The 21,002-nt window shown below is 45.3% G+C and overlaps 1 protein-coding gene across 8 annotated transcripts in view; it reads right to left on the bottom strand.

Moving 5' to 3' along the window:
- Positions 1-58: 58 nt before the first annotated feature.
- Positions 59-21,002, bottom strand: part of ACLY (ATP citrate lyase) — a 40,078-nt gene continuing 19,134 nt past the window's right edge. For 4 of the 8 annotated variants that reach the window (XM_039873472.1, XM_039873470.1, XM_039873474.1 and 1 more), the window contains 16 exons: positions 19,375-19,461; positions 18,743-18,884; positions 18,285-18,453; positions 16,358-16,462; positions 15,378-15,574; positions 12,484-12,565; positions 11,643-11,753; positions 8,301-8,428; positions 7,619-7,712; positions 5,596-5,750; positions 4,424-4,574; positions 4,082-4,225; positions 2,237-2,350; positions 1,783-1,865; positions 1,429-1,505; positions 59-1,017 (listed from right to left, as the gene is read on the bottom strand). In XM_039873472.1, coding sequence (XP_039729406.1) covers positions 923-1,017; positions 1,429-1,505; positions 1,783-1,865; positions 2,237-2,350; positions 4,082-4,225; positions 4,424-4,574; positions 5,596-5,750; positions 7,619-7,712; positions 8,301-8,428; positions 11,643-11,753; positions 12,484-12,565; positions 15,378-15,574; positions 16,358-16,462; positions 18,285-18,453; positions 18,743-18,884; positions 19,375-19,461 — 1,934 coding nt within the window. In that variant the 3' untranslated portion in view covers positions 59-922. The remainder of the gene's footprint in view (positions 1,018-1,428; positions 1,506-1,782; positions 1,866-2,236; positions 2,351-4,081; positions 4,226-4,423; positions 4,575-5,595; positions 5,751-7,618; positions 7,713-8,300; positions 8,429-11,642; positions 11,754-12,483; positions 12,566-15,377; positions 15,575-16,357; positions 16,463-18,284; positions 18,454-18,742; positions 18,885-19,374; positions 19,462-21,002) is intronic. The other 4 variants (XM_039873475.1, XM_039873476.1, XM_039873477.1 and 1 more) reach the window with 3 other exon arrangements.

The raw sequence follows: 21,002 nt of genomic DNA, 5'->3' as shown, positions 1-21,002 counted from the left end.
AGTAAACTTATTAGGAAGTACAGTTCAAAGGAATGCAGATGAAAGAGAGCGGTATGTATTCATTGTTACTATATAGTTTATTTAAACCAAATTATGATAATACAGAGAAGAGACTGAGGTGGGAGCTGCCCAGAATCTTTGTGGATTATAGATGCAAACTGGTTGGAGATGAGTCCTTGGACCCAGACTTCAGTAAGACAGATCAGTTGCATAAATACAGAGAACATAAGACACAAGACATTTCACAGCTTTTTCTTTGTGTTTCCATTTTAAACATATGTATGTTGCAACTTTACATTTTAAATCACTATTCCACATATTTTGTGATAGTGGCTAAGGATGCGATGGTCCAATCCCCCTGACAGAAGCAGACTTTAGTCTGCAACATGAAATGTTTCAGTGAGATACCAAACAAATCCTTCACGCATAACATACAAAAAGATCATAAAAAAAAATCAGATTAATACAATGCTCTTCAGGTTATATAAGCAGGAAAACAAGACATTAGGGATGCTTTAAATGTATAATATCTTGAAGTCTTAAAAGTTTCATTCCCTTCCTCCAAGGGAAAATTTTTAACTAACGGAAAAAAGAAAGCAACATTATAACGCCCTATAATAAGGAAAAATGCCATCCTGACAGTGCTTAGATGCTTTTATATAATAAACACAGCAGGTGGCAGAGCAGATGTCACAAATATTGGCTTGGTTTTTATTTCTATGCTTATAAAAAAAATATTAAGCTTCATTGTGTGCACTGAACAGTGTTAGCCTGTGAGTATTGGTCTTCGGTGCCTGTATACCAACAGCTGTTTATATTCCAGGCCCATCCTATAGCAAGCTCCAGTGCCAGCTGTCTGCACAATATTTCTGGGGGGAGGAGTTCTTGTCTTCACTTTACTGCAACACAGTTCCTGGCTCAGTTACATGCTCATGTGTTCCGGAAGAACATATGAAATATCATCCCATGGGTGACGATACAGCCCCTGCTTCAGTCTCTTCTGATCAAGATAGTGTCCTAAAATAGAGCAAATGCATCTTTTTGTTAAGAGTTGGTGAACTTGTTAAAGTTTGGTGAAGGGGAGAAGAGAGGAAGGGAAATCTTTCTAATACAAAACGGTAGAAGAAACGGGGAAGCAAATCCAGATCCATTCTATAGGCAGATGCCAGGCTTGGTAAAAGGGAACTGTTGGGTTTAATTCTATTTTCCTGGGCTGGCAACTGAAGTCATTTCCAAGAACAAAGGAACAAAGATAAAGATAAGAGGTAAGTGAAAGTAAGAAAGGAAGGATTAGAAACAATGATAAGTCAATGGGACCTCTCTTTTGTAGAAACTCACTACATGGATAAGTGATATAGCTGGGCCCTTGGGTAAAAAAGAAAAAAAAACCTAAAAAACTCTTAAGACAATAATAAACAACTAACTCACCAATGAAGCCCATACTCCTTCCCAGCACAAAGATGCCATTGAGGGCTCCAATGTCAATATATTCATCAGCTTCTTCCCTGCAACACACAATCAACATGCAGTTTTAAAATGGCTCACATGACTGTCCTCCCCACAGGCATACGACTTCTGCTCAGGAATGAGAAGCTCTTTGATTTCAAAGTGGAAAAGAGGGTTGCTCTGGGCAGTAGGAGTAGAGGCAATTTTTTGTTTTCTTCTTTATACCTCTATATTTTCTAAGTCCTCCATAAAGAGCATGCATTGCTTTTAGAGTTGAGAGGAACGATAACAAAAATCAATAAACATTATGAAAAAGAAAAGAGCTGTAATGCTCACCGAGTAAAGGACCCACAGTTTCTAAGCATGTCTACAAATGCAGCTCCGATGAAGCCATCTACATTCAGGATAAGATTCGGTTTCTGGGAAGGCAAAAAATTCCAAGTATTTATAATTATTTCTCATTTTTTTCTTGTAATTTTCCACTATTACTACTACTACTACCATATTACGCATTCTGATCACCATTTGAAAAACCTCCCATCAAAACATCCATTTGGCTAGAAGAGACTGTGTCTTACTTAGTTTAATCCCCAATGTCTAGCAAAGGATCCAACACCTAGTTGATACTTAGTGCATGTCTGTTAAACTTAGTTATGCAACAGAAATAAAAATTTCTAGAAAACCAGGTTTGATTTTAGCTGCAAAGTCAAAAGGTAACCTGGTTCTCTCATTTCTCTCAAGAAAGTCACCCAAAACTGTGATTCAGGAATTAGAGACTTTTTTTTTTTACCTTTGAGGTGGTAATCTTCTCCACTTCCAGCGCATAGTCGAGCAGGGGGGTGGCAGGGAAGTGCTGTTTGACGTAATCTTTGAGGATCTGCACTCGCATGTCTGGGTTATTTATCTAGAAAGTGACTCGAAGTTACAGAGGACCCACTCTAACATTCCTGTTTAGGGACATGTTCGGGCTTGCGTCTCAGGTAGACACAACTGTACATTTCATATTCAGGTGTGTTCTAGGACCTGAACCACATGTATGATTCCATGTAGCACAGATTATGACACTACTGTGGGGCTTAAGATTTTTAAAGTCCTTTCATATCTCATTTGGGCCTCAAAACAGCTTTTGCGGGTTCTTTCTTTTACGCTGCAGACAAGGAACTGGGATGTGGAGATGCTGAGTTGGCCAGGGGTCCTACCATGTTAAGGGATAGGAGGCTGGGGTTCACCCACTCTCCAATAAGAAATCTTAGGTTCTAGCCACTAGCCATACTGCCCACCAGCTCAGCAGCCTGGTCAAGCTATAACAAAGTTCTACACTAAGCAAGTACCTCTGAAATTTTAGGAAAAACTCTGGACCTTCAATGAATGCAGATGAACCACCTGTCAAGAGACCCACACTAAGCAATAATCTATCAGTGGGGGAGTGAGAGGGTTTAGGCACATGCCATTTCCCAATGCCATAGTGACCTCCTCCCTCAGGGAAGAGACACTTGAGGTCAGTACAGACTCCAAAAAGGAAGGAGCCTGCAAGACTGAGTGTGGCAGCACAGGTCTGACATCTCAGAAAGAGGCTCTGCACCTTGGATCGGAGAGGTGCTATCTGCTCGGGAGCTGGGCGTGGCTGAACAAAGTTCTGCAAAGCCTGGATGGAATGACCCTCAGAACTAACCACCTTCCTCGGTTCTAGTGCAGTCCTTGCTCATCAAGCAACCTCTGGAGATCTACCAGGGCTGGCTGAGCATTGGATACCCAGAAGGGAGCACTCCAGATCACACACGTGACCATCTTGTATGAATGTGAGTCATACACCCTGCCTAGACCAGAGGAGTGACCAACTAAATGAGGTTTCTGGAGCTACACAGCCAAGGACCCCAAAGCAAAGGGTCCCATAAGAAGCTGTCCTTGTAAGGCCCTGGGCAGCTGCTGCTACCTCTTGTCTTTCCCTTTGATTTCTAAATAGAATTCATTACCAGGACACACAAAGGGCTATCTACCCTGTGGGAGACTCATATTAACTACTTAAAATATTCACTCTTGTGGCTCTACCAATCAGGCTTGACTTGATGTTGTTGCTTTTCCTGCCCCAGTGATGTCAGACTTAACCATGTGACTTGCTTTGGCCAATGACATTTGAGTGAAAGTAAGCTGAAGCTTTAAGAGCTTTCATGTAGTTCTGCCATGACTGTTTTCCTTCTGATGGGAGATCAACACATCTTGGATAAGGGCTGCTTCTTCAGCACAGATGACAGAGAACAGAATCGGCACCATCCCCCAGTGGGTGTAGAGCAAATAAGAAACAAATCTTTGTTGCTGTAAGCCATTGAGATACTTGATTTTTGGAGTTGGTAGTTACTGAAGCATACAGCTAGCCTAAGGTGACTGATATGTCTCCTTAACCCTGGCCTTAGTCCTATAAGGTTCATTTGGAAAGCTAAAGTTACCAAGATTCCAGCTTTTTGTATTTTCACACCAAAACTGAACATGATAAAAACTGTTTAAGGGCAATCTGTATTCTAACGTTAGCATCTGTCAACACATCCAAAGCTTTGCCTGGGTATTCCCAACTAAATTGATGCTTTCTTGTTCCCATCCACTCCGTAGGCTCAGTCCCTTAAGGAAAGCAACAACTTACCGACTTCACTCGGTGACCGATGCCCATGATCAGTTTTCCTTCCTTCTTCATCTTGTTTACAAACTCCATGGGAATAATGCCACTGTCGAAGGCTTTGCTGAACATCTTGGCTGCTGCATCCAGGGCGCCCCCAAACCGGTCCCCCTGTAGGAGAAACAAGCCCACGTTCCCCTGAGCTGTAAGAGTCTCCTTCAGCTCTGCAAACCAATCTGGCACGCCCTAACCAACCCCAGCACGCGCTTTTACCCTCAGGGGCTCCTTCTAGGACCCTGCTGCAGCCAAGCAGCATGAGGTCAAAGCCCATTGTTCTCACTGTGCACCTCCCAGGACCGCCGTACTCACAATAGTGAGCAGCCCCGAGGTGAGGCTGGAAACCAGGTCCTTCCCAGCCCGAGCACAGATGATGGTATTGTGAGCCCCAGACACGGCTGGCCCATGATCGGCTGTCACCATCAGGCACATCTCAAGGAACTGGCAGGAGTACTTGGGCAACCTAGAGGACGGTGAGAAAAGGGATAGAGAAAGGAGGGTGGAAACAAAGGTGAGCTGCTGAACAGGAGATCACGTTGACAAGGCCATGTTCCCGCCTTCTCCCATCTCCCTAAACAAATTCAAGAAGGGCAACAACCTGACAGTTCGGGTCTAACACTATCACACAACTCCAGGGCAAAACCTCTGGATTCCTGAGCAGCTGATATCAAATGCTTCTTCTAAAACAGGTAGCAAACAGGGTTTGAAATCTGTTCTTTAGTCAGCAGTTTTTGGCATGAGTTGCTCTGACAGGACTTGACCTGTCTTTGTGGCTCCCATTTATGGACCAGACAGGGAGAAGGTGAGGTCCCTGTCCCATTATAGGAGGCCCTAGGCTTCCTCTAGTGTTGAACCTACCAACTGATGTTTAGAATGTCATCCGGAGACGTGAGGATGCAAGAGCAGAGTAAAACCTGCTCAGGTGTTATAGCCCATGAACTTTTCCCAGGAAGGAAAGGTGCCACCCCAAGCCAGGGCTCTGTGAATCATGTACTCACTGGCCCCCTTGCCCAGTCATCAGTCCCAAGGGAGGGATAAGCTTGGGAGTTGTAGAGAGTATCAAACTTTTTTCTCACATTCAGGCTGATGATACAAGGTACTTTATGCCTGTTCAGTAAGTCCACAGGCCTGCACCCTGAGCTACCAGATCCATCCAGATCTCTCCTGCTAACTCCCTCCTTTTGCTAAAAAGGCACCAATTTACTCTGTTCCGTGTCTTTAAAAAATCCAAAGGTAAAGGGGCTGATCCAAGATCCCTGATGAGGTCCTGCTTTCTATTTCTCTTGGTTTAGATTGGCTTTTCTGTCCTTAGAAGACTTAGGTACAGCCTGTATTTCTTTACTCTGGCCTTAAATCTGATCTTTGGCCATAAAGACTGACCCTGGACATATTCCCCCAAGGCTGCCGGTCCCTGCTCTCCTGTCAGGGAAAATCATTAACTCCGGGTCCCAAGGCCCTAGCATCTTCTGCCCTCCATGCCTCACCTTCTCTGGAACCAGAGGAGACCGAGGACCCCGCCAATGCCCATCTCTTCCTTGAAGACCTCAGTGATGGGCATACCCGCGTAGATGAGCTCCTGTCCTCGCTCGTCGCAGATGCTGGTCATGAATGAGGCAGGTTTGCGGATCAAGCCCAGCTCCTAAATAGAGATGGGGGCAGAGACAAGCAGCACTAAGGTAACCACAGAGATTTTTCCTGGACTGTGCTCTCAGAACCAGTGTCCCAGGAAAGTCTTAAATTCTGGTGGCCAAGTAACAACTCTAAGACTAACTCCTCCTGAGAAAGAAGTGCAAAAGTCCTTTCACCGAATCATTGTGGGCAAAGAAAATAAGAGTGCCACGCCCATGGCACCTGCTCAGCCTTGGCACTGTTCTGTTCTTTACTGAGCATTTGCGGGGCCAGGCGGTGTGCTAAGCTGTTTCCACCCATTGGTTCACTCAAACCTCACAAAGGAGAATCATTCCTCATGTTATAGCAGAGGAAATGAAGCTTAGAGAGGCTTAGTAACCAGCCCAAGGTCACCTGGCTAAGAAATAGAATGAATCTGAAGGAAAAAATTTTAAACACTTCACATACAGCTACCAACTTCCCACCAAAGTGTAATAAGGCACATGGCTGTGGAAATGGGGGCACCCCTCAAGATGTCCTTTGCCCAGGGGAAGGAACTGAGCCCCTGAATTTCATATTTCCTGAGTTGGGGCACACAGCAGCCAATGCTGTCCAAGCCCATTTCTTTAATTATCCCCTATGAACTTTAACTAAAAAATACTTTCAACTTACGTTTTAATTATAAAAGTAACATGAGTACCATCTCCTTTTTAAAAATTTAGAACAGATAAAGTTATGTCACCTCAGACCTCCACCCCCATCCTGGTTTTCTGCCTTAATGTTTGTTAGTGGACATTTTTCTGGACCTTTCTTTCTCCACTTTTATTTACGTGCATACATAGACACATGGAGAATATGCAACACTGTTTTATGTGTGTATACCTTTCATGATCACAATAGATATACTGTCTTATAATGTGATATTTACTCAATGAATTTGAGCTCTATAAACATCGGTATACACATAGATATAGTTCATTCCTATTAAATGCTGTACAGTATCCCATCATAGGACAATATCACCATTTAGCTATTCCACCACTGATAAGTATCAACTAGGAAAACATCCTTGAACATGTTTCTTTGTGTGTATATGCGAGTATTTCTCTGGAGTAGTTTTCTAGACGTGGAATTGTTGGACCACAAAGTATGAGCACTTTTAAATTTGATTCATATTACCCAACTGCCTTTCAGAAAGGTGGTGTCAATTTCCACTCCCACCAACAACGAATGAGTGCACCAGTTTCCTTGCACCCATACAAACACAGCATGTTACCAGAGAATTTTTATCTTCGCTGGCCTGATAGGGAAAAATCGGTATCACAGTTTTTACTTTGGTGACCTTTATAATGTATGAGGTTGAGCATTTTTCATGTTGAAAAGCCATTTCCTACCCATTTTTCTAATGAGTTATCAGTCTTTTTAAAATTGATTTCTAAGAGTTCTTTTATATTAAGAAAATTAGTTCATCTACACCCCTTAGACAAGTAGGGACTACTTTACCCTGAAATCTCTTAGGAAGTAGAGACAACTCTAGGGGACATCGTCTGCCCTAGCCCCCATTTCCAGGTCAGGCCACCCAGCTGTGGGAGGTACACGCTGCCCTTTGTCCTCTTGGGCCCTGCATTTGTTCTACTTCTTGGTCAGAAGGGGCCACCTCACAAGCTCCAGAACATGAGGCGTGGGTGGAGTCCAAGAGTCAGTCGCCTGGTTTCTCCTGCACCCCTGGATAAACCTCCCTCGAGGGTGTGTTTGGGAGCCCAGGGCAGTGATTGCACGGTTGCTCTAACTACTACGGTGGGCCTGGTTTCAGGGTTCAAGCCAAACTGACTCAAAAGCCACCACCTTAGCCCCCAAATCTCCCTTGCCCACACTGTGAGGGACATACACGGCACCTACCCTGGCCCAGGAGTAGTCCATCGGCACCGTCGGGGGCGGTACCTCCTGAGCAGGTACAATGGCCCCTTTGGCCACAAGATCCTCGTACACAGACCTGGGAGGCAGGAGAAGAGACACCCGTGTGGATCATCTTCTTCTGGGTTCTTCTTAGTCATCCCAAGAATGCTCTTCCATCTAACCCCAAAGAGTTTAGGTTTCCCAGCTCTCTACCCACTTTCTGTTAGTGACTTACTCGTACTAGTCAGATCCCCAAGAACTAAATGAAAACAGGTTCTGGACAAGACTTCCCTACTCCTCTAAATGGGCGCTATAGAAAGATGGATCTGGAGAGCAGAGAAGAGGAATGGGAAGAGACAACAGGGTATCCAATAACTCTTTATCCATTGATTAGAGGTAACACTTTCTAAATGTTTCTAAGGCTCATCTCCTTTATGGCCAGCCAAGTAGCTCTAGAAACTGAACAGGTTTTATTTAACACCAGGCTGAACAGCCTGTAACTGCTGCTTCGACAAACAAAACGAAAGCCAAAGAGAAGAAAGGATTTTGGACCATCCGTACAGCTGCGCTAGATGCCTGAGAGGGACCAGGAATATAGGATGCCTCCATGCTGGAGAGGCTGCTGTCCTCAGGAGGGATTTGGAAAGGGAGGGGGCGGCTGGCATCCTCCCCGAGGTGCACTTACTGGATGATTTCTCCAAGTTCATCGAAGCTCCGGGGCACAAAGACTCCTGCCTCTTTCAAAGCCTGGTTCTTGGCTACTGCAGTTTCAGAAGCCTGGTTGGCACAAGCTCCGGCATGGCCAAATTGTACCTAGAAGGCAAGGGAGAGTGGCCTGACTGGGCTTGTTAATCCCCTGAGAGGGAACTAAGGCTCCTGGGAAACATCAGCACTCATTACGGACCGGACCCTGCTAAACACTCTTCTTGAATCACTTCATTCAAGCCCCAAGCAGGCTCACTAAACAGGTACAATGAATGACTCATTTTAATAATGAGGAAACTGAGGCACTGAGTAGTTCAGAAGCTCACTCAAGGTCACACAGCAGCTGTTTATGGGAGCCAGGATACAAAGCCTGGTAGCCCAACTTCCAATTTCATTTGCTCCCCAGGGGCAGTGATTAGGGGATGGAAGACAGGGGTTAGTTTTGAACAACAGGTAAGAAGTGAAGTTACAAAGGGGCAACCTGAGGCCGAACTGAGCTCATAGACATGATCTAATTGTCCTGCACATACTTTTTGTAAAATAGGTACCAATATTCAAAAAAAAAAATTTTCCCCCACATAAAAATATGAATTCTCAGCTTTTTTGAAGAAATCAGATTTTTGCATTCTAGGCCTTTATTCCCACATAGCAACAATTAGCAATTGCCACCTTCCACTTGAGCATGCACTGAGGTAAAATATAAACCCAGTAGAATATAGAGGTTGATTAACTGGGAAGTGAATGAGAGGAAAGAGAAAACCAACATCTTTAGTGAAGCAATGGGGAAAATGAATTAACCTAGACAAACATCTGGTACAAAACCCTGACTTAGGGAAGGGGGTGGTAGGTAATCATAACCACACCAAACCCATTTAAATAACACTTATGATGTCCAGGCATTGTCCTAAGAGCTTTACTCATTTAATCTTTTAGTAGCTACAACTGTTTCCTGTAAAAAAGGAAATGGAAGCATAGAGGGGTAAAGTAACTTGCCCAAGGCCACACAGGTAACATGCGGTAGCATATGAACCCAAGCAATTTAGCCTCTGACTGTGCTCTTAACTGTGCACTAAATATATTAAAAGGGGCCTTAAGTCTTGAAAAGGGTAGGCATCACTGCTCTGGTTAGCAAAACACGCCTTAAAGTGCGGGTTCCCATGCACTCTTTGTAGGACTTAATCTGCATGGGTGGATGGGGTGGGAAGGAGAAAAGATTCTGCACTCAAACTTAGAAAATGCTGGATTCAAGAAAGTTAACCAAGTTTCTTTAACTCTGAGATTTCTCAAAACGGAAATGGAAAACGTTAAAAGGAAGATAGGTTGTATTGCATGTTCATAATTTATAAGTTCCCTTGTTTTTCTGTTTGGTTTGTTTTGAGGACCATTGCTACAGGACCAGTGTTTTGTGGAACATACTTCTGAAAAATGTCACCTTACCAATACCCCCTTCATCTCTATCCTCACTCCCCAGTTCTTAATTCTGTTTTCCCCGAGGAGCTGTCTCAGTTTGTCAATGGGAAGAGATTTAGTTGTGTATCTAATCTCCGCAGGGTAGGAAGTTCTGTAAGGTCATGTAACCTGTTAAAGGATTCAAAAATCATCTATGAGCTAGGCAGTCACTGTACGACTTTACATTGTATATGCTTAAAACTTCATAAAGTTTTAAAAGTTAATTAAAAAACAAAAACAAAACACCTCTTGAGGTCCTACCCTACCCACAGAGTAATGGTGAGTGCCCGGACAGAAACAGAAGAGCAAGGTCCTGGCCCTCTCGGAGGTGTCCTCTAAGAGTCGAGGTGGGGAGGTGGAGGGCAGTAATGCAAAGCTGGTCAAGAGAAGCAACGGAAGGCAGGGAGGAATTATTTCTGGCTGCTGGGGTGGAGGGGAGAACAGTCAAGAAGAAAGAATCGGGAACAGCTTCATGGAATAAGTGGACTGAAGAAGAATGGAAAAGAATAGTTGCAAAGACCTGTGCGTGCCGGACCTTTACCATTACTTTCTTATTTAAGTCACAACAATCCTGTATCATCCTCGCTTAACAGCTCAGCAAACTGAGGTACAGAGAGGCTAAATGACTTGCCTGTGTCACACAGATACATCAAGATCTATCCTAAAGCCTGTGAAAGTAGAGCTCACCCCTGAAGGATGGGCCCCCTCCCCTTTTATCTACTTGGAAAACAGACACACACACAGTTAATACATACACAAAATGGATATTATAAACATTAACTGCATTCTGCCCTTTCTTAGATTTAACAAATCTTAAACTTTTTCTGTATCGACATACCAGGATCCACCTCATTCTTCTGCCTGCCTGCCCCGCTTTCCATGATGTGGCTGTGCCATGATGACACAGTCCTCTCCCAAACAGCACTAAGGTTGTTTTCATTTTCTGCCACTACACGTTGCAGTGAGTATCCTTGTACACATACTTTGAAATATTTTTGCATGCATACCCATAGGGAAATTTGTAGAAATGGAACTGCTGGTTGAATGGAAAAGTACATTTTACAACTGGACAGATATGGCCACTTTGAGGTGGGCAGGAATCTGAAGGGGAAAGGGAAGCATTCTCAGGAGAAAAAATTGTAGGGAGAACGGAGGTTTCAAGCATAAGGACTGTCACTGCTGCGGGCAGCCTTGAAGGCCAGGTGTTATCTTCTGATATACACAGGACGAGGATAGGGCCTCGTACTTAGAGCCTGTTCAGCCACTGATGAACTGATAGGTGACAAGTATTTGTTTCCTTGGTTGCATCATCATTTGAAGAGCCATCTTCAAGATAAAAGATTCTATAAGCTGGCGTATAAGGGCTGGAGTCTGGCTTATCACACCTAGCTGGAAACAGAGAGCTGGGTGTTTACATCTAACGTCTGTTATACGCTGGACTTATATGCTGCCAGGCATGTTGACGTGTCGAAAAACCTCCTTTCCTTCTACGACCTCTCTCCACACAGAATTTAGCACCATACCCCTACCTAGCCAGCTCTGCGCCTGGGGTGTGTCCTCTCCCGCCCCGACCTCCCTTTTGCTTAGTAAACTTCTCAGTGAAGCCTTCTGAATTCCTCCAGGGAGTAGGTCACTCCTTCTCCAAGCAGGGACTCATAGCCTTGTTCTCACCTTAATCTGCTGATGAGTTTGTCTCCTCCAACTAGACTTAAGCTCCTACAGAGTAAGGCCCTGGCTACACCTTGTAGTAACTGAGCAATACACATTTATTGAAGGAACTAGCTGCTTATGAGATGACCACACGGTTCCCCTCAAATTCCCCATCTCTTAGCTTCCCAACTCCCCGCCCAGGAATGATCTGTCCCAGCCATACCTCAGAAGAGAACATGGTAGCACAGGTCCCGATGCACCAGCAGACCACAGGCTTGGTGAGGCGGCCCTCCTTGATGCCCCGGCAGATCTTATACTCCTCAGTGCCCCCTATCTGCGAGGAACAGGGAACAAGAAAAAGCCCATGAGTTAGTGGCACCCATCTTGAATTGCTCCAAGGGCAGCAGCACTGCAGCAGGAAAATCTATCCCAAATCGAGCAGTCAAGTGTCCTGAGTTACAACCTGGCTAAAAAATGAGGAGACAACAGCTTGGCCCAAATAGCAGTCTGGAAGATGAGGGTAGATGAAAAGAAAAACTGCAGAGAGATAGTGGGTATCCTAGGGGAGTCCCCGAGACTCCCCTTCTTTGATCTAAGGGTATAAGATGATTTAGGACCAGACCTGATCAGAGGTACAACCAAGGGATGGGATGAGGTTTAAAGGACTCTCCCAAATTTAAAAAATATACTTTTCACTTTTTATAGCTATCCTCTATCCCACCAGGTAGAGAACGTGGCCAGACAGTGCACAGATTCTTCTTTATTGGCACTGAAATGTCTTAATGCCACCAAGAGGCAAGAACTCCTTTTTCAGGAACAAACACAGCAATGTTAAAAATGACAACCTCTAGGTCCTAGAGTCGCTTAAGGGGCAGGATTACCAGGGACTGTCACCGTAAATTATATATAACCAAAATGCATGAATTTTTTAAAAACTGAGATCATACATAACTTTTACACCATAAATTATATATAACCAAAATGCATGAATTTTTTAAAAACTGAGATCATATATAACTTTTACAATCAGAAAAAGTTTTAAGTCTTTTCTTTAAATAACTCACCTCTCCAAGAACCACAATCATTTTGACTCCTGGAGTGTCCTGGTAACGTAACACGTGATCCATAAATGTTGAACCGGGGTACCTGGGGAGAGCAGAGAGGGCATATGGAATCAGGAGGGGGCTTGGGGAGGTGTGTGTTCAGGTGAGGTGTGGGAAGCATGCTTGTACTAAGATCGCTGTGGGTTTTTTGTGGGTATGGATGCCCAGGGAGGGTCCAGAGATGCCTTAGGAATATTGGGGGTAGGGTGCGGGGAGGCAGTAAATGAGCACAAGAGAAGGGAAAGGAAGGGAAGGAAGAAGAGTTAATAAGCCCAGAGAGGTTCACCTGGTGGTAAGAGATGCCTGGAGAGTGCATGACTGGTGATTTTAAAGTAGGTCCACAAATGCTTGAATATGGGTTCGATTTAATGATTAGCTTCTAATGAACAAAATGTGGCAAAATTGATTCTATATTGACTTCTGAGGCTTGGTTATAAAAATAGCTTTGTCTACAGCCATGCCACCCTGAACAAGCCCAGTCCCGTCTGATCTCGGAAGCTAAGCAGGGTTGGTTGGGCCTGGTTAGTACTTGGATAGGAGACCAGGTGCTGTAGGTGTGAAAAATAATAAATAAAAAGAATAGCTTCTCTCTGGCACTCTCCCTTTATGGGAAGCCCAGCGCCATGTCCTCAGGACACTAAGCAGCCTGTTGGGAGGCCACAGAGAAGAGCTACCTTGCCAGCCATGTGGATGAGGCCCCTCCTGTAACCCTGATAAACGGTTATTGTTGTCTAAAGCCACTGTTTTGGGGTGATTTTTCTTTTACATAGCAATAGATAATTAATATGTAACGTGCCAAGCTATTTCCCAGGATGGCAGTCTACTGTTAGAATGTCTATATTATTTTTATTTTCTACTGTCGCATGAATTTGTTTGGAAAAGGATTAAGGCCAAGTGCGATTCCCTGCAGATCTCCATGTGCTTTTGAGATGCTCAAGAGCATTATAAATTCATAGAGCCCAGAATGACAAGCAGCACTGCCCACACTCATGTGACTCTGGACCCTTTTGTTAGGGATCACCCGGGAACCAGGGTTCCCCAGGCTATAGCCCTGAAGACTGGGGCAAGAGTCCTTCATCATCCAGGAGTTCCAACTGAAATGACGTGGGAGAACCAGGGAGACTGACGAGGTGACTCACTCTCCCAAAAGCTTTTGGTTTTGAGCCAAACAGTAGAAGTAGTAAAAGTAGTAGTAATAATGATTGCCAGCAATGACTAATGTTTATGATGGTATTAAGTATACTGATTATTGTTCCCACCAACAAAAATAATGAGGACATTGTGAAATAGTAAGAAATATATACACTGGTCTCTGCCCCCGGTTCCTGATACAGAGCTCCTATAACCTTTGTGATCTCCTAAGTGATAAGGAAGCTAGGAGCATCTTTTGTTCTAGCATTTGATCTTTGACCCCAGTTCCTGACACTGGGCTCCTAATACTTTTTAATTTCCTGAGTAACAGGGGTGATTGGAGCATCTTACAGAGGGCTCCTAAATCCTTTGGCATTCCCTGGGTGACAGGAGCATCTTCTGTTCTAACGAGGCAACTCCTGCATAGGGCCCCCAGCTCCTGGGATGGGGCTGGTCACCAGAAAGACTATAATTAGAAGCTTGGAACTTTCAGCCCCCCTCCCCATCCTCTGGAGGGGGTAGAGACTGAGTTAATAATCAATTATGCCTACGCGATGGAGCATCTACACAAATCCCTAAATATGGGGATTGGGGAGCTTCTGGGTTGGTGAGCACACCAAGGGCAGTGCGCCCAGAGGGGGCCTGGAAGCTCTGTGCACTGCCCCCCCATGTGTTGACCTACACCTCCCTTTCATCTGGTTGTTCCTGAGTTTTATCCTTTCATACTAAACTGGTAAGCTAATATGTAAACTTTTCCTGAGTTCTGTGAGCCATTCTAGCAAATTATTGAACCTGAGGAGGAATCCCCGATTTATAGCTAGTCACTCAGAAATACCAGAGACCTGGACTTCAGATTGGCATCAGAAGGGAGGGCAGTCTTGTGGGACTGAGCCCTTCACCTGTGGGAACCCATGCTGTCTACAGGTGGACAGTGTCAGAATGGAACTGAACTGCAGGACACCCAGCGGGCACCTGTGGAGAACCGGAGAACTGCCTGGTGTGGGAAAAACGCCTATATAGTTGGTGGCCAGAAATATGAGTGTGGTAGTAGCAGAGAGTAAAGAAATTGTTTTTCCTCTCACTATTATTAGCTACAATTAATACTTATTGAGTACTAAGTGTGAGGCCCTGTGTTAGCCACTTTAGATGACCTCATTTAATCCTTCCACCAGTCTCATGAGGTGGGCACTACTATTTTACCCATTGATGTGTAAGGTGATAGAGGTCTAGGAAGGGTAAGTAACCTGCCCAGGATGTCCCCCTGGTAAATGGGGAAACTGGGATTTGAACTCCTTTGGTCCGATTTCAGAATCAGTCTTGCTACCCACTGCACTCTGCTGCTTCCCTATGGCCACACTTCAGAAAACAAATAGAACTACCCGAAAGGCCCAAATGCCATTTAAAAACCCCTTTCCCTGTATTTCCTGATTTTATGCTCATGTCAGTCATGAGACAGGAATGGAGTTGCCCCATTTTATGGACTTAAACATTCCTACTTGAAATTAATACAATATTGAATGTCAACTGTAATGTCAGAAAGAAAGGAAAGAAGGAAGAAAGAAAAAGAAGGGAAGGGAAAGGAAGGAAAGGAGGGGAAAGGAAAGCAAGAGAGGGAAGGAGGGAAGGAGGGAGGGAGGAAGAAGAGGAAAGAAAGAATATGTGCCAGGAACTCAGAAGCAGTGAATAGTACGGGAGGTCCCTACACAAATCCCTCAGCTGATCACCTGTCCCCACCAATGGCCACGCCCTCATAGACACCATCCGTGGTTCGAGAGATGATATTGTTGAGCTCGTTGGACATGCCCCCAGAACGCGAGATGTAGGCCACGCTGCCAGGGCGGTACAGTTTGGAAGCCAGGATGTTGTCCAGCATCCCACCTGTATTCCCGATTTTAAAGCACCCAGGCTTGATGCCTCCAACCTGTAGGGGCAGAAACAGCGATCAGGAGGTAAGGTGGGCTCCTGATTGACCACAGAGCTCAGAGGAATCACTAAGCCTGGTATTACTGGCCCAGCCCACTCTGGCCAGGCTGGAGAGGAAAGCCCAAAAGAGCTAACATCTGCACACTGGGTTTTCTGCTTAAGAATCTCTTCTCCACCTCAAGATACATTACACAGAAAAAAAGAGAGCCTTATTTGTAAAACATGGCTTACTACTGATAGGTATACTGAGGGTTAAGTCACCTCCTTTGCTCTACCAGGGTGATAACGCCCAGGAAAGGTGTATAACACAGGTGTACGCCTCTGCTCAAAATCACTCTGCCTCTGAGATGAAAGGTCCCTTTGTTTTAGCTTCAGACGAATTTTAATGCAACAACTAAATAAAAACAACAAAAAAATACTCACAGAGTAATTCTTCCTTATGTGAAGACCTTTGGGTCAAAAATAAAGCCTCCAGGTAGATTTTTCTTTGGTTTACAGTTAAAGGAATAATCAAAGACTATGCTACGGTTGTATGAGGAAGGCCAAACACTTAAAACAAGAATCTTCTCGTGAGCCCCTAGAAACTATAAAGGTGATCCAGACTTGGGAGAGAGCTTTTTAAAAAATTAACTGGAAATCGACAGGCTGACCTTCAACAGGTATTCCCTAAATCTTTTCAACGAAAGACGGGGACAGAAGAGTCAACAAGTGAGCTTCCTGCAGGCCCAGAACTTCATAAGGTAACCTTGAACTTAAAATGCTTTCTGGAAAGGATGCTTACAGTGGCAGGTCCAATGATGGTCACACCCTTCTGCTCTGCCTTCTTGATCAGCTTCCTCGTGAGGGCCTCAGGGATACCTTCAGCTATGATGGCAATGGTCCGGATCTAGAGGATGAGAACAGTACCTTCCTATTAACTTTACACCTCAGATGGGGCAACAAGGCAGTAACCATTCAAGAACCCACCTCCCGTGACCCCTTCCAGACTCTAGAGACAAAGTAATATTAACAATATGCAATGCTTCTTCCCACTGGTGTCTCTTCCTATCCTAATCACACGATCTCTCCCCGCAGAAAAGAGGCAGGGACACCCAAAACTTATCTCACAATGATTTGGTAACCAAATAGGAGCAAATGTTTCCAAAAACTTGCTGGTTAAACCCGCTGTATTCTATCCAAGAACCCACAAGACTGAGACCCATCTGCTCCCCACCTGTCCCGGTGCCTGCTCTTAAGGCAGCTATCTATGGCTTTCTCTACTGTGCCCTCTAAGTCTCTGACTGTCCCCAAAGGACAGGGCCAGTACATGACAGAAACAAGCTGCTTCCACACTGAGACCAGAAAGTGGGCTGGGGGAGAAAGCCAGAGGAAGTGGGGCTGGGTGGGAAGGAGTGAGACTGACTCGTGTCCATCACTGACTCAAGTCCAGGGGCCGGCAAACTTTTCAATAATGGGCCAGATAGCATTTTCGGCTTTGTTGGTCATGTGGTCTCTGTGGTAACTTTTAAATTTGCCTTTGTAGCATGAAAACAGCCATGCACAATATATAAATCAATGAGCATGGCTGTGTTCCAGTAAAATGTTATTTATAAAACAGGCAGAGTGCTAGTTTGGCCCTTGGGTCTGCAGTTTGCCTACCTCTGATCTAGACTAAAAAGACAGCTCAGTTTTAGCAAGTATGCTTTTGTTTTTGCTTCATCTAGATATCCAAACAAATTTATGTTCTCTAGTCAAACACTGAACCAAACCAGTCTGGGGTAAGATAGTAATTCTGAACAGATGAATCAATATCTTATTCTATAAGGGGGGTCTTACAAATCAATAACAAAGAAGACAAACACCTCAATAGAAAAAAAAGGAGGCCAAATCATAGAATAAAAATGGCCAATAAGTGTTTTTAAAAGCTCATCTTACTTAATAATCAAAGGTATGCAAATTAAAGAAAATGCCTATCAATTTTTCAAATATGTGTTTTTAAAATCTAAACATTCAGTATTGGTACAGAGAAACAAGCATTCTCAAAATCCTGATGGCAGATACATCTATACACCTTTTCTGGAGGGCACCTTGGCAGGATGGACCAAAAGCTTTAAAATCTGCTCATTCTGATGCAGCAGTTTGACTTCTAGACATTTATTCTGGGGAAATAATTAAAGATATATGCAAATGTTACCCCAAGATGCTCATCACAAGACTTGAAAAAGTAAAACTGATACTACCAGTAAATACTTATTGACGTGGAAAGAGTAACTAAAGAAAATGAATTATAAAACAGTTCTGTAAAATATTATTCCATTTGGTCAAATCCAGGAAACGGTATGAATAAGGATATACTCAAACACAGCAGCTGTGTTTCCGGGAAATGGGACTTGAGGTATTTATTCTCTATTTATCAGTATTTACATTTTTTTCTATAATAGGTAATAATTTTATAAGAAAGAAAGTGCTTTGGATTCTGTCTATAAAGCCAGTCTTAGATGGCACAGAGAGAATCAGGTAGGAGCAGCTGACCCTGAATTCTTTGTTGGCCCAGGTGAGGAGCCCACCTGCCCTCGGTTACTAACGCTGCCTTCTTAAGATCAAGTGCCTGTAACCACTTTCACCCAGATCACTGTCCGGTCCAGAGTCCCAAGCCCTTTGTCCAAGGAGGCAGTGACTATGGAGCTTTCCCTACTGCCCCCTCCTCCCTGCAGGGCCCAGTGATCTACCTGTGCATAACTCATGGTCTCAACGGTACTGTCATAGGCGGAGCGGAGAGAGGCGAAGTTGATCAGCACATCTACCTCAGGGTGTTTCTTCATGGCATCAGCCATGTTCTTGAAGACAGGGATCAGGATCTCTTTGTGACCCCAATAAAACTTCTGCTTGTGGTCCCCACTGTGAGAAAGGCGGAAGAGGGGTCAGGATAGCCCGTTAGGGTCAGGGAGAGGGAGGCCAATGGGAGGAGCATCTAGAAGGTGGACAGGCAGGGTCTCTGCCCTCGGAGTTTCCATCTGTGGGAAAAGACCCCTAGAAACATGGATCACCGCAGTCTGGGATGGGCAGAGGCTTCCCTAGCGAAGGGGATAATCTAGCTGCTTCCTCAGCGCCTTCTCAGTGAGGCGGAGATTAGGTGGAGATCCTGCTTGGCAGGTACCTGCAGCCTCCCTGCCGTGGCATGACTCACGTGAAAGGGTAGACCATGGCCGCCACTGAGGGCTCGTCTCTGGAGCAGACGTAGTCAAAGTCCAGCATGCCTTGCACGGCCCGCGTCTGCATGCCCCACACGATGGCCTTGGTGTGGTGGCTGAAGAGGGTGGCACTCCTCCCTGGTAGGCAAAGACACCACACGTGCACCCAGAACACACATCCAGTGAGACCCACAGGGGCAGGGGCTACCTGCCAGACCCCTCCACGCCCCAAGTCCAGGGAAGGAGGCTAATCAAACCCACAAAGGAAAGTCAAGAGGACGGAATTCTGAGAACTGGGGGAAAGAGGTGCCTCGATTTCTTCTGGAACGAACAGAGAAAGGACTCTCCCTGCAGAGAACAAGCCCAGCAGAAGGATTCCTACAGGGCCTGCTCGATTTCACAGGAAAGGTGTGTAATCAGCCTCATGCCTATCGGCAAATGGGGCTTGATAAATTATTTTTAAAGTCACTGGGAAAGTGTTAAGCTCTCCTGATTTTGGTGACGGAAAGAAATTACATAATTCCCCAAGAATCTCATAACCTCGAAATCTGGACATAAACCATCTCGGGTCAGGATTTGAATTCTCAAGATTCTAGGTCAGTGTAGGTCTAATGAAGAGGTTTCTCACCCTTATCTCCGGGGCTCTGGCAAGGGGCCAGGCCAGAGCAGCAGGCTATATTCCTCTCACCTCCTCCCTCCACCAGGTGGCTCCTTCCTGTTCAGAACAGTGCTCTTGGTTGAGCTCTCAGAAGGGGCGAGGGGCAAAAATAAGGAACAAAAATAGCTGGCAGAAGTGGATTCCTCAGCCTTGAAGGGAAAGACCCCTGCACCATCCTGCAAGGAGGTGACCTTGCTTTCTGTTTCCTGCAAGCCCCACTGGAAGGAAGTAGCCCTCAGGGGAGGCTCTCATCTCCAGGGGGAAAACAGTGCACGGAGCTCAGTGGCATCTGGTATTAATTAACCTACTGTACTAGTGCAGGCTTAGCTACCAAGTTCAAAGTCTGATTAAGTGAATTGAAGAGTTCAGTTTCCCAAGGCACGTAGATTTCTCATCTCCAAAGGCCCGCCTCTTCTACCGCAGCCATTAGCTACTCATGATACATGCTCCTGATGTTGCAAATACCCGGAATTTACTGTCACTGGACTCATCTGGGTTCCGACGAGACATGAGATCATAGAACAAGGGAAGCCACCTAATCCAGTGCCCTCACTTCTCAGTCCCAGGAAACTGAAGCCCAGAAATGCCAAATGACGGAGATCCTAGGTCATCTAGCATCAGAGCCAGTAGATTACAGCTCAATTGTGCAAGCGAGGAAGAGGAATATAAGCCGGCGTGGCCCCACCACTCCCATCCTCGGGGGAGCCCACGCCCGAGTCAGCACATGCACATATGCACATACACACATCTGTCCACCTAAGAGGCTACAGAAATCAGGACAGGGCTTGGAATCTCTACAAACCCACCCAACCCTCTGTATGAAAGCAGCAGAACCAGAGTGCTCACCTCCTCTAGCACTGAGGAACCAAAGCAGATGGGGGTGATCCTCAGCCCACCAGCATCAGGGAAGCTCCAGAGACAAACCCTGCTCCAGGGCTAGGAGCTCCCCACATGGTTCCTCCTCTAGAGCTGAGGGAAGGGCCTATCTTGGCACAACTGGTCCTTCCTCTCCCACTTCTCAGCATAGCTCAGGGACTGATGGTAAGCACAAACCCTTCCCTCAAGGTAGAGGAGCTCTGGGATATCAAGAGTGGCCTCTATTCTCTTAGCGCATTGCTCAGCCACAGGTCAGCCTTTTAAGAAACAATGGATCTTGCCAAATGGCCCAAGGGCTGCATTCTTGGCCTTTCTGGAGTGACATAAGCAACTCCTGACTAGTTGCAAGGGGTCGAATATCATCATAAGACTCCCTTTCCCCAGGTTGAAATCTCCTGCGGCTGTGAACAAATGTCAAGAAGTAAAAGAGAAGTCTTGATGCTTTGAACAGGTGAATGTGTGTTCTGTGTATGACTGTCCTGAACAGTGACCTCAGACACCAGACAAAGCCCAGTCCCCTTCTACATGGCACCCTCTCCTTTTCTATCTCATTTTCCACCTAAACCCAGAGAAATCTGAACTTGTCCCTGGTACTGGGAGCTCCGGGATAAAAAGTTGGTGGTGGTGAGACTGAGGTGGGCAAAGTAAGAAAGTGATGCCATCATGAGATGCTGATGAGATTTGGGGGTGGTCTGTGGCTCCCCTCCTCCCCCATTGTGCTC

The sequence above is a fragment of the Pteropus medius genome, unplaced genomic scaffold (genome assembly GCF_902729225.1).
Source record: "Pteropus medius unplaced genomic scaffold, Ma_sr-lr_union100, whole genome shotgun sequence".
Classification (NCBI taxonomy): Eukaryota; Metazoa; Chordata; class Mammalia; order Chiroptera; family Pteropodidae; genus Pteropus; species Pteropus medius.
This window is presented reverse-complemented; position numbering and strand designations above follow the sequence as displayed.